The following is a 14,686-nucleotide window of genomic DNA, read 5'->3' as shown; positions in this document are numbered from 1 at the left end:
GCCTGTTTTATGTGGCTGCCTATGGTCCGGTCAGGCTCAGGGGAGCCGGTTCGACTTTTTTTCAAGACCACGGTTTTTGCCTGTTTACCTCTCGATCTCAATTTGTATCCACCGTGCGCTCGCCCACCAGTCAAGGTGCCTCTGGCCGCCCGCAACAGATGTGATGCTCCTGCCGTTGAGCTAATGGGATCAGAAGGCTACAGGTGCTTCTGTTGCGGAACTTTCCTGTGTCGGACGAGTCCCGTTTCACACCGATTTCGCCCTCTGTTTTAGACATCTGTTGACGTGTCAAGGATTCTTGTGCACGAATAAGTACTTCATAGTTCATAAATGATCATAATTAAACGTGCACGGTGGAATATAGTATGGCATGTGCATTTTGAGTCTGTGGAGTGTAGGAGCTTTGAGCTGAGAGAAACGATACGGATCGAGGCTGAACCGAAATGCCGTTGGTGTACCCAACACATCCACGACAGCATAACCGTTGTACACTGGAAGCAAGCTTAACCACCTCAGAAAAAATGTCGCTTTTTTGGTTATAATACAGATGCTGTTGTGCACTAAGACGAGGACGCTTTCTCGCCGTGTCAGGTGATTCAGTGGGATATTAAAGCCGAAATTACCTCGCGAGGTACGTGAAAGGAAGTCACCGCGCAGACACGCCGGCAAATCGGAGCGCCACCGTTATTTCCGCGTAACCGCATTAGCTCTTACTCGGGCTGATTTATTCAAACCGAGCTGAACTTCGCTTGCTATCAAATGACTCATTTCACCGCGGCACAGGCTTGGCCTCTGGCATTTTGTAGTTGTTTCCTTTTTTTTTTTTTTTCCTTCTTTTATTTTTTTGATACGAGATGCGACAGAGAACGGGTTCCCTGTCGGCTTCCGGAAGGGAGGGGGGGGGAAGTTCGTTCGCCGAAACGTTTCGAGCGTACCGAATGATCATTTCCTCATCTGCAGCCCGACTCCGCCTCTGAAATGCATCTGACAAAATGATCGAATTAGTCTGCCTCTTCCCGTTTGGACCCAAAAGGCCCTCCTGGATCCGCTGCTTTGTCGTTTGTCTTTGTCACCGCGCGGCGGCAGCCAAATGTTCCGCCAGCCCCTCCCCTGACATTGATTTTACGTCCTTTGCTCATTGGACTGTCACTGCGAGACGGCGACTGTTTCTGTCGACGAGGCAGCTGGGACGAGGCCGGCCCGTCCTGGAAGATTCCCCTCGTTTGTTTAGCGTAAACACCGCTCGTCTGCGCCACGTCGCCCACCTCGATTGATGCGGACGTTTTGGCGTTTGCTACGTTTTTTTACTGGCAGTCGCGCGTGAAGGTTTCGGGTGATTTACGTTAGCCTACGCGTTGTTTACATCGTCCGATCCGGTTTTTCGGGGTTAACGATCACGTTTGTAATTTTACCCTTCATTCTTCATAATTGCACTCGCTGGAATTATGCTATAAGTCTCCCAGAATAAGAATGTCCGCAAGGTAATTACAGTAATAATTATTAATAATGGCGGCCCCCCGCTATATTACGCACCTTTATTTCACAGCTCCGCTCGAGCGTCGTTTCTCATTCCCGGCACCCTTTCTTCATTTCACGTTCTCTCCTCTTCCGGTCGAACAGCTGCAGCAGCGCTCTTTTCTTTTTATATATTTATGCGGGTATTTATGTCATAAAGAATGTATTTCTGCGCCGCTGGAAGTGCGCAGTTATCTTAAATTTTATGGCACGTGTTTTATGGTCGGAGCTAAGCTCGCGACGTGTTAAAAACCCCGGAGGCCGGTGAGATCAGCTCCATCGGGGAGGAGCAGAGAGGGAGCCGCCGCAGCGCGGCTTCCTCCCGTTAACGAAGGACCGCGGAGGTCAAGGCGACGACCGCGGCGCGGAGGCTAATCGAAAAAGGAGGCTCGCGGTTATGTGGAACCGGGCCTACGGGCGGAGGCCGCGGCGTAAGTGCCGCGACTGCGCTGCGGCTGCGACTTTTCCCTCCGCGCCGACAGGGGCAGCCAAAGGACACGGGGGGATTTTATGGCGGAGTTTCTTTGGACGTACGGCGTAGGAGCGAGGGAGTTTAATTTTCCGCAGATTTCCCTCTCCGCCGCCGCCACCGCCATCTAAATGCTGCGCGGGAGGGAGGGAGGGCTTATCGGATTATCGCACAATAAGGAGAGGGGCTTGCTGCCGTTGCTCTTTCACTTAAGACGAGCCATTTCCCAGCCGGAGCGAAAGCCTTAATGTTTGCTCTACCGTGGCAGTTTGGGGTTAATTTAGCCGGGAACGTCGCGTGTGTGACCATTAGAGGAAGCCATTACAGATGGAGCCAGATACAAGGGGCATTACAGCCTCTGTCCCTCTGTCTTTTTTTTTTTGTTATTTCTGTTTTCGCCGGCTACCTGAGGTTTTTTTACAAATTGAGTTCTGATGTCGTGCTGTCACCCCGCAATCAAGGCTCTCCCGCGTCTCTCCCTCCAGAGATGTCGCCGGGCGCCCGTCGCCCGGGAGAGATCCCCTAATGGGCTGTTGACCCTCAGCGGGGACGCGGGTCAGGTGGCCATTTATCACTGCCACCGTCGGAGCGTCGTCTGCCGACCGCCGTCGGGCCCGCGGGTTTGGACGGAATTAGCCGCCAGCGCCGAATCGGCTCTGCCTGAAAAGGAACCGCGTGGAATCGGCCTCCCCTCTCGTCCCGCCCGCTCGTTCGGGGGCGAGCGTGAACTCTGGATGCACCCTCCTTTAATCCCAGCCAGTTTTTATCTCAAGCCCAAGGAGAAATTGAATGAAAGGCTGTCAGAAAAAAATGCATTTTTCAAAAAGTAGCTTTGCTAGCGCGAAAGCCGCACCAAGGGTTTTCTCACCAGTCTAGGAGGTCTGCCTCTCACAAGTAGTGCCGCTTGCTAGAACATTCCGCTCGCAGAAACTGCGCTCCGCGCTGTCAGAAAGAATTTTACGCTGCAAAATCAAAACAGTTCTCTGACTTGGTACTAGGCAGCGAGATTAATCAAATCAAATAGCACATAAAGAGACATGCACATAAACACGCATCTGTACGTCCTGCAGCTCATATATAAGACGGGGAGACTAAGTATAAAAGGGCTGTAATTCCTACACAGGACGCCTGATACGGATGTAAATAATCTCAAATTAAAGCTGACAGACTAGACTGTGTTCATATCCGTTGTGTTATTTCAAATCCAGTGTGCTGTAGAGAACCAAAGCATTAGTGTCACTATCCCAATACTTCTGCATATACAGTGTGTATATATATATATATATATATATATATATATATATATATATACACCCAAGGGTTCATTATTGGGGCACGGATGGCCCCAATAATCCGAGCTTCAGTCACAAAGGTAGCTCAACTAGCAAGTGTTTCAATAAGAACAGTGACTAAAGTGGCAGGTGCATTTAGATCTATGGGAAAGAACAGGGTTGGAAATTTTGGTCAAAAGTGCACATTTGATGACTGTGATTATCGTGCATTAGCACGATATGTAAGGAAAAACAGAAGAGCGACTCTTCATCAAGTGACTGGGAATGTCAGTGGTGTAAGTGATGAGACTGTATAGTTGATGACCAAAGAATTCTCACCATTATGAAGAAAAACCCCCAAACACTTGGATGTGTGAGTGACTACTGTCCGCATAACAGCACTTCATGAACTGAACTGGCTACACTGCAAGATACAAACCACTAGTTAGCCAAAAAAACTGGATGGCCAGGTTACAGTTTGGTAAGAACTACCTAAAAGTACCCACAAAGTCTGGAGAAAAAGGTTGTGTGGACAGATAAGACCAAGGTTCACTTGTATCAGATTGATGGCAAGAGCAAAATGTGGAGACCAAAAGGAACTGCTGTTATGGGTGTTATGGTTTTGGCTTGTATGGCTACCGCGGGTACTGACTCTGTTGTCTTCACTGCTGATAGGAGCCGCAGAATGAATTCTGAATTGCACAGAAACATCTTATCTGCTGAAGTTCAAGTGAATGCCTTCAAACTTATCAGACAGCACTTCATCCTACAGCAAGACAATAATCCCAAACGTACTGCCAAAGCAACAAAGGAATTTTTCAAAGCCAAAAACCAGAATATTTTTGACTGCTGAAGTGGATTCACCCAATCTGGATCTAATTGAACATGTGTTTCATATGCGGAATAGAAAACTTAAGGTAGCTAGCCACCTTAACAAGCAGGAGTTGAACATGGCTGCAGTACAGGCCTGGCAGAGCATCACCAGAAGAAGTTAATCAACACCTGGTGATGTCTATGAGTCACAGACTTCCATCAGTCATTGATATGTATAAAAACTGCTGTAATTTCTACATGGTAAAACCAAAATGCATTTAATATACCCCTAATTAAAAGCTGTGCATCTTATCTTTAACCAATGGATTGTTTGATTACAAATTTAAAGTTGTGGAGTACAGAGCCAAATCAAAAAAACTATGTCTTCGCCCCCAATGGAGGGCACTGGATATAATCTCCGATTTATTACTGTAATCAGGCCTGCGTCTGCGTCTCACTTGCCCTCATCAGCTAGTCTTCATGGCCTTCTCTGTCTGCCCGTCATGTTTTTTGTGTGCCTGCGCGTCATGTGGTTCTGCCGTCTTTGGGACCGGAATGGGTAGCGACAGCACGTCTCAGGCCAGAGATCCCATTCGTCTTCCGTTAACGAGCCTTCGCCGGAGCCTTAATGAGCCGTAATGGCCGCTGCAGCTCGCCCTGGGATCAGTCCCTCTGCCCGTGCGGCGGTCAGCGGGGTGAACGTGCAGTTTGGTACGAAGGAGGTTGCAGTCAGACTTTAAAGACCCCCCAGGATCAATAGAATTCCTGACAATTAGTTTTCATGTTTTTTTTTTTTGTTTTTTGTTTTTTTTGATAAGCTTAAATTTGTATATTTTCCCAAAAAATAAAGTGAGAATATGCAGACATGCTGTGCAATTTGTTTTTTTACCAGCAGTGTCATATCATTTTTAATATTCATATGATTTAACAGCCTGACTCCTGCTACTCAGAGATTGCAGTAAATCTCCCGTTTCTGTATGTACCAACTTGATATTTGCCCAATTAACTTGCTGAGTTCAGCCTGGATATTTATACAGGTTTAATTTCTTGTTCACATTAGTTCTCTAGTTGTAGCAGCAAAATTAATTTAGGTGAATTTTCAATTGAGAGCAATTCAGTGCGAGGATGTACGCTGGCTTGGCTATAGCATTCGTGGCAATAATAGAGAGAAAAACGTGCACTTTTCTGTTGAAGTTTTTGACGGGTAAAATATTGCTTTTCGTATCCGGTGTGTATGACACACAACATGATTTCCTGAAGGAAGCTTGTTGTCTTTCCCTCGCCTCAGGTGAGTCGGGCGGCCGTACGAGCGAAGAGGGCACGTCACGACATCGCACTCCGCACTTTTCATTAGAGCCCGTAGCAGATATTTAAGTGCTGCTAGAACACTGTGTTCTTCTCCCCTCGATCTCTCTCTCATTCGCCTCGATGTGTCTCCGGGTTTGCTCTCCTGCTCCTGCCAATAGCCCTGTGAGAGAGAGAGAGAGAGAGAGAGAGAGGGAGCCCATATATACTGTATGTAAGTGCTGTCAGGAAGAAGAAGCGTTGTCATGGAGCCGTCCCCGGCGGCTCCGGGGGACAAAGAGGACTGATATCGCCACCGCCGCGTCGCTGACCGAGAGCACTTAACCTCACCTCTCAGTAGCGACAGCGCCGCACACCCACGTAACGAGAGCGATTTGTTTTACCCTCCCGCACGCCATTAACTTCGGAGCGCACGCGCGCGGACGGGCACGCGCGCAGGTCCCAAGGTTAAGTCGAGCGCGTGTTAAAGTTTATTTCCTGTGGGTAAACGGAAAGCACAGCAAGCTCTGCGTTTGAGCACACGCCGTGCTAACTCCACCTAAACCGAATTAGGACGGGCGGGGATTTTACGCGCACGTTTTTCTCCCGTCGTCTCTCCGCGCAAGCACGTTCCGTGAGGTTGGCGGCGAAGGCCTCCGGGGCGTCTCATCTCGCCACCCGGCAACTGGCGCGCTTTTCCGATTTATCCGCGAACGAACAGACTTCACCGGGAAACGCGTCCCGCAAGGCCCAAATTACGACGTGCTCTGCTCTCGGCCGCGAGCGAGCGGGGTTTGAGACGCCCCGCCTTGCAGATCCGTATTTCTGTCGCAGCGAGCGAGGCGCGCTCAATACCGTCTGCGGCTTGGCACGACGTGGGCCTGGGGAGGCTTTGGAAAGCGGCCATTTTGTGATTCTTCGGAGGAGGAGGAAGCCGGATCGGGACCGGCCAACGCCGTCGGAGGACAGATGGCACGGGTGGCGGGGAAGCGGCGGGTTGCCGCCCGAGTCGCCCTCCCGTCCACGGCGGTTTTGGAGACGAGGTAGCCACGGCGACACGGGACGCCCAGCCCGCGGGGAAATCGAACGAAGCCGTCGGGGGGGGGAAGTGCAGACGGCGGTGCCGCGTCACCACTGCCCTTTTTTTTCGACATTTCTGTTCCTCGCCTCGCCTCCCGCCCGCTCCCCGGCGCCCTCGCCGCGTCTGCTCCCACGAGCCCCCCTGCGCCCCGCCGCTCCGCCTCAGAGCTCCGGATCAGCGGAGCGAAGGAAGACGGGGCCGAAATCGATCTGCGACGGGGTGGAACGAGGGAGGTCGGGCGAGGTCGGGCACGGGAGAGGAAACGGAGAGGGAGACGAGGAAGAGGAGACAGCGCATCCTGAAACCTGCGCCGCTGGTCCCGGCTGCCGCACGCGCCCGCCCCGCACCCGCGATGATGTCATTCACATTCTCCACAAACCTGTGCATTCATGCTTGTTTTTGCAAAAAAAAAAATACTTTTGCATAACTTTATACGAATTGGGACACTGACAAGGGGCAACACATAGAAGGAAGGAACGCGCAGCTACTTGTGTATGTGTCTGGAACAGTGAGTCTGACGGTCGGTGCCGCTCGAGAGAGAGCCGATGTTGTGGCCATGAGCTGTTTGAACCTCCGCTGTGTTTTTCTTGCGATGTCCCCGTTCGTCCAGTTCTGTGAGGGGAATCCAATTAGAGAGAAAGCAGCGGTCTATGAATGCCGAGTGGCGTGAGTTGTGAATTGAGCCATTTTTCAGAAAGGTCTGACAGTCGAGCGGGTCGCTCAACGAAACCCCACCTGTATTAACGGCGGCCGTGACCCCGCCCCCGTCCGCATCGGCGCTCCCCCCCCCCCCCCTCGGTATCGCGCCGCCTGCAGGTTCCATTAATATTAATGCCCGCTCTCTCTCTGATGGACTTCCTCCCCTCCGAAGCCTCCATTTCCCCGGAGGGTCTATCGGGAACAAAAAGAAACGGCGGCGTCGGCGCTTGGTCTGAAAGGCGCTCCGTCTGAACGGCGCGCTGAGCCCTGTCGCCCCGGCGCGTAGGCACGGGGTCATGGGGGCCGGCTCCGGGACGGACGGGGACGCCTCCGAGCCCGAGGTGCGGCGGGTCCGATAGCGAGAGCCTCTCTCTCGCGCGCGCGTGTGGCTGGAGCGATACGGAGCCGCCCTCCGAAGCGGAACAGAAAATCCGGCAGCCGGGGAAGAGAGACAGCTTGGCACCAAAGCCCCCCGCTAATCGGCCCCAGACCTGCTCCCGTATGGCGGGCGGTGGTGGGCGAGGCGTGTTCCCGCTCAACACTGCACAGCGCTTCACAGAGCGTTCTGGAAAGTTCTGTATAAATGCGGTCATTCATTCATTCATTCATTCATTCATTCATATGCTCTCTTTTTTCCTCGTTTGGAGCCTGTGCGGGTGAGGCGTTCTGTAGTCGCTTTTTTGCTTGTCCATTCAGGAGGACAGTCCGGAATCGTATTGACAGGGTTTGTTGGCTGTTAGTAAAAACCGAAGCGTTACAATGGAACGTTCATCGGATCAATGCGGAGGCCTGACCCCTGACCCCTGACCTCTGACCTCACAGACTTCCTCCAGGGCAGGAGTGATTTACGATGGAGTGTGTTAACAGCCTTGCTTGCTTGAGCTCCAGGGTCTCTCTGCATTGAAATCCATTTGTGAAGACCTGCAACGACTGCAGAATAGTTCCTGTCAATAAATTCCTCTTTTTAGTCCTCTGACCTACTTTAAACATACACAATCTGGAGCCGCTGGCAAGTTTAAAAATACATTTTCTCCCTGTGTGCGTCAGAAAAAATGGCACGTAAACAGTGTGTGTGTTATGTAAAAGACTTTTCTTCCATAACCAAGTTAGGTTACAATGCAGTTTTGGATGATAAAGTAAATCTGGAATGGAATTAAGACTCATCTACTAGGTGGGACAGAACATCAGCAGGGTCTGTTTGAGCAGTTGTTGAAGGTTCATCCCTGACAGCTATCAACACCTCACACATTTCAACACAATCCTGAGGTAGTTCTCAGAGGTGTCAACACTGCATATTCTCCATTTCCACACAGCGCAAGGTACGGTATACCATAGGCGTCGCTCTCCTGATAGATACGTCAGATAAGGCTAACGTGGCGGTAGTTGTGACTGAAAGGATGCAGGTTCGAATTCAGGAGAAGCGGTTGTACCCTGAAGCACAGTACATAACCTGAATTGCTAAATGGAAAAACGTAAATACGGCACACGTTAAAAATGTGAACTATGCGGGCTGCCCTAAATCACCTGATACGTATTGTAACGTGCGTGTGTGCGTGTCGTTTCTGTCTGGCTTCGGAAGCGTCACTTCTCAGATGTATCGCGTATCGTGGGACGGCGCGGCGGAGCTAGCGGGACGCGCGGGCGACCGTCGACGGGGCGCGGAGCTCCCCGCCGCCGAATTCGATTCAATACCGAGCGCCCGTATTCCCCAAACGCGCCGCTGCTGGTATACCCAGAGGGGGGGGTACCTAAATGGGACAGGATCCTCTTTAGTTTCGCCACGAGCGCTTTCTCTCTTCTCCCGTCGCGCGGGATTAGCCCGCGCGGGATTGAGCTGCAGCCGCGACGGCGAAGCGCTCAGAGGGAGCCAAACCGCGCGGAGCTCTTCAGAAAACAGACCGGCGCTCGCTTTCAGCGTCAGCCTCCAGCCCGAGTCTTCAGCGGTTGAGGTTGAGGAGCCGCTTCAGCTGCCGGCTGCTGTGTAGTAACGCCACGATAGGGAGTCTTCTGGGAGTCATCGAGGGTCTCTTGGTGATTGGCTTGCACAGCCAATCGGATACAAGCTGTTGAACGCCATGTTGCTATGCTGTAACGTAGAAAAGCCCTTCTACGACATTTAATGCCCTATACATTGAAATATGTATAGGGCTTGTAGGTGTGGTTACTCTGAACCTGTTGGGTTCAGCAATGGACCAACAAGGCACTGAGGGCCAAGGACATAAAATAATCAATCAGTAGATCAATATGTAATTATCTATTTCCTAGAGTGCAATTTATTACATTACATTTATTTGGCAGATGCTTTTATCCAAAGCGACATCCAATAAGTGCATACCAAAGATCATTGGAACAACTTCAAAACCCAGGTCCAATAAGGTACAATACTCGTTATGTAGCAGTTATTCACAGCCATGAACACATTCAGTCCAGTTCACACAGTAAGCATGGGCTAGGTCAGAGATTAATGTTCAGTCAAACTAGGAGGCATGACAACAAGCTTCAGAATTAAGATGACTAAACAAGTGCAATATTATGTGCTGGATGGAGGTACATGTAATATGAAAGTGGTACAGGAGGTACATGTGTAACACGGAAGTGCTGCAGGAACAAATGGGAAGGATATGTGATAAGTGGGATCATGTATTAGAAGTGCTCTGCAGAGTGATGATAGTTAGTCCAGGTATAGTCTGAAGAGATGTGTCTTCAGACCACGGCGGAAGATGGGCAGTGACTGAGTGTGCTGTAAACAGGGAGTTTGTTACACCAATGAGGAGCTAGGGTGGAGAGGCTCCATGGTAGGGATGACCGAGAACCATTCACCCGGGTGGCTGGGGGTGGAAGTCGCCCTGCTGCAGCATAGTGGAGTGCTCAAGCTGGCATGTAGGATTGAATCATGTCCTGTGGGTAGGCGGGGGCTATCCTGTTGGCTGAAGTGTAGGCGAGGGTCAGGACTTTGAACCTGATCCTGGCAGCGACCGGTAGCCAGTGGAGTGACCTCAGCAGAGGAGTGACGTGAGAGAACTTAGGAAGGTTGAAGACAAGTCGGGCAGCAGCAAACACATGCCAGGTACCTATTTGATTAGCAACGAGGAGGATTGTTGCAAACTGATAAAGAAACCTCAGCTGAAGTTGTAAACACTGGGTGCTGATTACCTAATTGCAGTGAGCTCATTAGGGCTGAATACCTACAGGTGAAACTACTCGAAATTAGCAAAACAATATGCTGCAACTTAAATCAGTTACTGAGTGACTACACACAACTAAGTTCTCTAATTAACAAACACAAAAACAAACAGCAAAAACAAAATTAAGAAAATTATGCGCTTATCTGAACGCTGCGAGTAGAAGTCAGCAACAACACTAACAGATGCACACACATTTATAAACAGGATGCCACCCTGTGACAAGTGTAAATTTTGATCTCCTCTGAACAACAACCAAATAATTGAAGAATTAAAAATAGCATTTGATCCATTGTGTAAAAAACTGTACAGTTTTCCCCCGACCCTTTAAAAGATGATTAAGACATCTGGTGAGGGAGTGTGGGTGGCAGGGAGAGAGGGGCGTAGCTGCTGCCTGGCGCATTTAGTCTCATTAATCGCTCGCCCCCCCCCTCCCCCCCCCCCCTCCTCCAGACCCCCCAAAACTCTGAACCTGGTGGGTTCAGCAATGGGCCAAAGACATGAAATAATCAGTAGATCAATATGTAATAAATTGCATTCTAGGAAAGAATAATTACATTACAATTATTTGGCGCTTTTATCCAAATCGACGTACAATAAGTTCGTACAAATAAGGTCACTGGAACAACTACAAAAACACAGGTAGTTACGGTACAATACTCATTTTGTAACATTTTGTGTCCAAAACGAGCGGGAACCGTAACTCGGCAACAGGTAGGGAGGCGCCGTCCCGGCGGACGAACCCGCCGCAGCCGGAGGACGTCGCCCCGCCGCGCACCTCTTAATTCCTCGCGAAAAAAAGAGCGCTTTGCTCGGGGACGACCTGCCGGGCCTCTTAATCCACCGCAGCGGGCTGTGTTAGAAATCACGCTCTCAATTAGAGGCCCCCCCCCCCCCCCCCAACAAGCCGCGTACACTTCCTTCGCTTCCTGAACCTTCCGTACTCCTCCTCCTCCTCTTCTTCTTTCCTCCTGCCGCTGACTTTTTTCCCCACTCCCTCCCCCTGGTTTTTTAGCGCGCCCCCCCCCCCCCCTTTACATGCCCGTTTGCTCGCGGGGGCCGGGGGTGGCGGGGGCCCGCGACAAGAGAGGCGCTCCCGGAGGAGAGATCAAAGGGCCGAGCGTCGCCCCTTCTGCTGGATTACTTAAAGGCACCCCCCCCCAATCCCCACCTCCGCCCCGCCCCCCCACAGCGAGGGTCCATTAGGCCCGACACTTTTCTCATTTTTCTGCAAGAGCTCCCCTGAGCTAAGAAGCAATTATGCAGCGGCGTGGCATAATATTTCATTCCGCTCGCATCGCGATGCTGCGCGGCGGCGCTGCCTGCTAACGGCTTCATACCGCCGGGCAGGGCGGGCAGGGCGGAGTGCGCCGGGCGGGTGGAGGGGGAGAGGGGGTGGTGGTGGTGGTGGTTGGGGTGGGGGTTGGGTGGGGGAGTGGGTGGTTGGAGGTTGCTGCCAGCAGAGTATGGATTTCTCTCTCCCTTTTCCAGCCCAAATATTGCAAACTGTGGGTATTTGTATGCGTCTCTGTCTCGTCTGGGTTCGAGAGATAGAGAGGCAGCGGAGATGTATAGAGAGATAATCGAATATATTCTGTCTCGCTCCCACACGCGCACGCACACAGAGACGCACACACTCACACCTATACACACACGCACACACTCACACCTATACGCACACGCGCGCACACACACACACACACAAACAGTACTTATACAGTATACGCATATACTGTACATCTGCAGCTGTTTGGCAATGTCTGCCAGAAATTCTACCTGTCAGCAGGTTGCTGAAATTGAACCGGGTCTCGCAGACGCTCCAGTTGCGGTCGCAGGCGGTCATCGGTGGTCACCTCCGCGGACTCGGCCCCTCTCCGCCCTCCTCTCTGACGCTCGCCGACCGGGACGATCCGCAGGAGCGGCCTCCTTCCCTCACGGGGTCCCAGCGAGCTCCGGAGGGGCGGGGACGAAAGTCGGGACGTTTCCCAAAAGAGCCGCGGGGGGGAGGGAGCGGCGTAGAGCGGCAGCGATTAACGCACGGGAGACATTTCACTCGACGAGGCGGTGGGATCTGCGCATCCGGAAAAAGACGCCAACTTAAAAAAAATAAATAAATAAAAAATCGATGACTCGACTCCTCTGCTCTGCGGATCCTTGTTCATAAACCCGCTTTCCCGCGTCACGGCAGCTGTTGCCGTTTAAGGAGTCGCGCCTCGCAGGTAGTTTTCCGGCGATTGCCGCAGTACAGAGATTCATCACAAACCGCAAGGCGCTAATCGTCGCGAGCCTTTTATTTTACCCAGGAGTCGCGTCGAGATTAAAGCCTCTTCTCGAGTAAGGCCGTTCCGGCGCGGGGCAGGGGCAATTAGGCAGGCGACAGAGTCCGAAAGGTAACGCGGATACCGCGAAAAAAAAAGCGCCATAAAAAATCTGCTTAGGCCGCTAATAAGCCGGTCCGGGGTGCCAGCTTGGATCGATCGCCCAGGCGCATCTGGAAACAGCAGCTGTCGCCCCCGGTGCGGGTGCGTAGACTAGACGCATCGGACCTGTTTCCGCGGTCGCTGTAAAGGCATCTCTTCCGTCTTCGGCTGCACCCGGGAGTGTAGCTTCCGTCCAGAAACATTAGCGTTCATTCAGCAGGTGCTGTCATCCAGAGGGACCCGCGAAAAGTAGAAGTGCATAAAATATGAATCACGTTAGCATTTTCACAGGCCGTCGCGGTGTCGAATGCGTCAGGGTGGCTAAACCAGGTTGACGCACGCGTGCGTCGCTGCCAAACTGAAAGTGAACCGTCTGTTTGTGATGAGGTGGCGCGGCGGAGTTCTGGGCCGTCGCCGGCGCGCGGACGCCGCCGCGTTGCGTCCGTAACCCCGAGCGACCCTGACGCCGACCCCTCCTCTCCTCTTTCCCCTCGCAGAGATCCGCGGCGGGCGGGCCCCGAAGGACGGGCCGGTGCGGCAGCTGCCCCTGTACGACACGCCCTACGAGCCGGAGGAGAACGGGGGGGACTCGGACCCCGAGCGCCCCCCCTGCCCCCGGGAGAGCCGGCTGCCCCAGGACGACGAGAGGCCCCCCGAGGAGTACGACCAGCCCTGGGAGTGGAAGAAGGACCGCATCTCCAAGGCCTTCGCAGGTACAAGAGCAGATCGTGAGCGCGGGGACGCCTGCGCAGTCACGGGTGCAGAACGACTGCGTGGGTGCAAGCGCAGGTACGATAGCTGAGACACCCGCGCAGTTACGAGCTCAGGGATGCCTGTGCAATTACGAGAGCAGAAGCCTGTGCGGTTACAAGCACAGAGACAAACAAGCACAAAGGCAGGGCTCTTAAGGGATGGTCTTCACAGCTCAGAGATGCTTAAAGCACTACCTTCACAGGTAAGAGCTCAGAGATGCTTAAAGCAGTACCTTCACAGGTAAGAGCTCAGAGATGCTTAAAGCAGTACCTTCACAGGTAAGAGCTCAGAGATGCTTAAAGCACTACCTTCACAGGTTAGAGCTCAGAGATGCTTAAAGCAGTACCTTCACAGGTAAGAGCTCAGAGATGCTTAAAACAGTACCTTCACAGGTAAGAGCTCAGAGATGCTTAAAGCAGTACCTTCACAGGTTAGAGCTCAGAGATGCTTAAAACAGTACCTTCACAGGTAAGAGCTCAGAGATGCTTAAAACAGTACCTTCACAGGTAAGAGCTCAGAGATGCTTAAAGCAGTACCTTCACAGGTAAGAGCTCAGAGATGCTTAAAGCAGTACCTTCACAGGTAAGAGCTCAGAGATGCTTAAAGCAGCACCTTCACAGGTAAGAGCTCAGAGATGCTTAAAGCAGTACCTTCACAGGTAAGAGCTCAGAGATGCTTAAAGCAGTACCTTCACAGGTAAGAGCTCAGAGATGCTTAAAGCAGTACCTTCACAGGTAAGAGCTCAGAGATGCTTAAAGCAGTACCTTCACAGGTAAGAGCTCAGAGATGCTTAGTGCAGTACCTTCACAGGTAAGAGCTCAGAGATGCTTAAAGCAGTACCTTCACAGGTAAGAGCTCAGAGATGCTTAAAGCAGTACCTTCACAGGTAAGAGCTCAGAGATGCTTAAAGCAGTACCTTCACAGGTAAGAGCTCAGAGATGCTTAAAGCAGTACCTTCACAGGTAAGAGCTCAGAGATGCTTAAAGCAGTACCTTCACAGGTAAGAGCTCAGGTGCTGCAGGCCTCACTGAAAGACGCTCAGGATGCAGTGCAGTAACCCACGTAGAGCCAGAATGTTTAAAGCAGACCTTCCGTAACTCCTCTTTCTCCTCGCAGGAAGATCCAGGGCTTAAGGCAGGACCCCAGGAAGACGGCCAGAGTGCGGCAGTACCCTGCACGGACAGCCGAGAGCCAGGAGT

General features: G+C 51.9%; 1 protein-coding gene across 5 annotated transcripts in view; it reads left to right on the top strand.

Annotated features, from left to right (window-relative positions):
- Positions 1-14,686, top strand: part of LOC135255178 (SH2 domain-containing adapter protein F-like) — a 114,756-nt gene that overhangs the window by 69,855 nt on the left and 30,215 nt on the right. For all 5 annotated transcript variants that reach the window (XM_064336006.1, XM_064336007.1, XM_064336008.1 and 2 more), the window contains exon 3: positions 13,232-13,447. In XM_064336006.1, the coding sequence (XP_064192076.1) occupies positions 13,232-13,447 (216 nt within the window). The remainder of the gene's footprint in view (positions 1-13,231; positions 13,448-14,686) is intronic.

Source organism: Anguilla rostrata, chromosome 5 (genome assembly GCF_018555375.3).
Source record: "Anguilla rostrata isolate EN2019 chromosome 5, ASM1855537v3, whole genome shotgun sequence".
In the NCBI taxonomy this organism is placed as follows: Eukaryota; Metazoa; Chordata; class Actinopteri; order Anguilliformes; family Anguillidae; genus Anguilla; species Anguilla rostrata.
The sequence above is the reverse complement of the archived record's forward strand: the minus strand, read 5'-3'. Positions and strand labels throughout refer to the sequence as shown.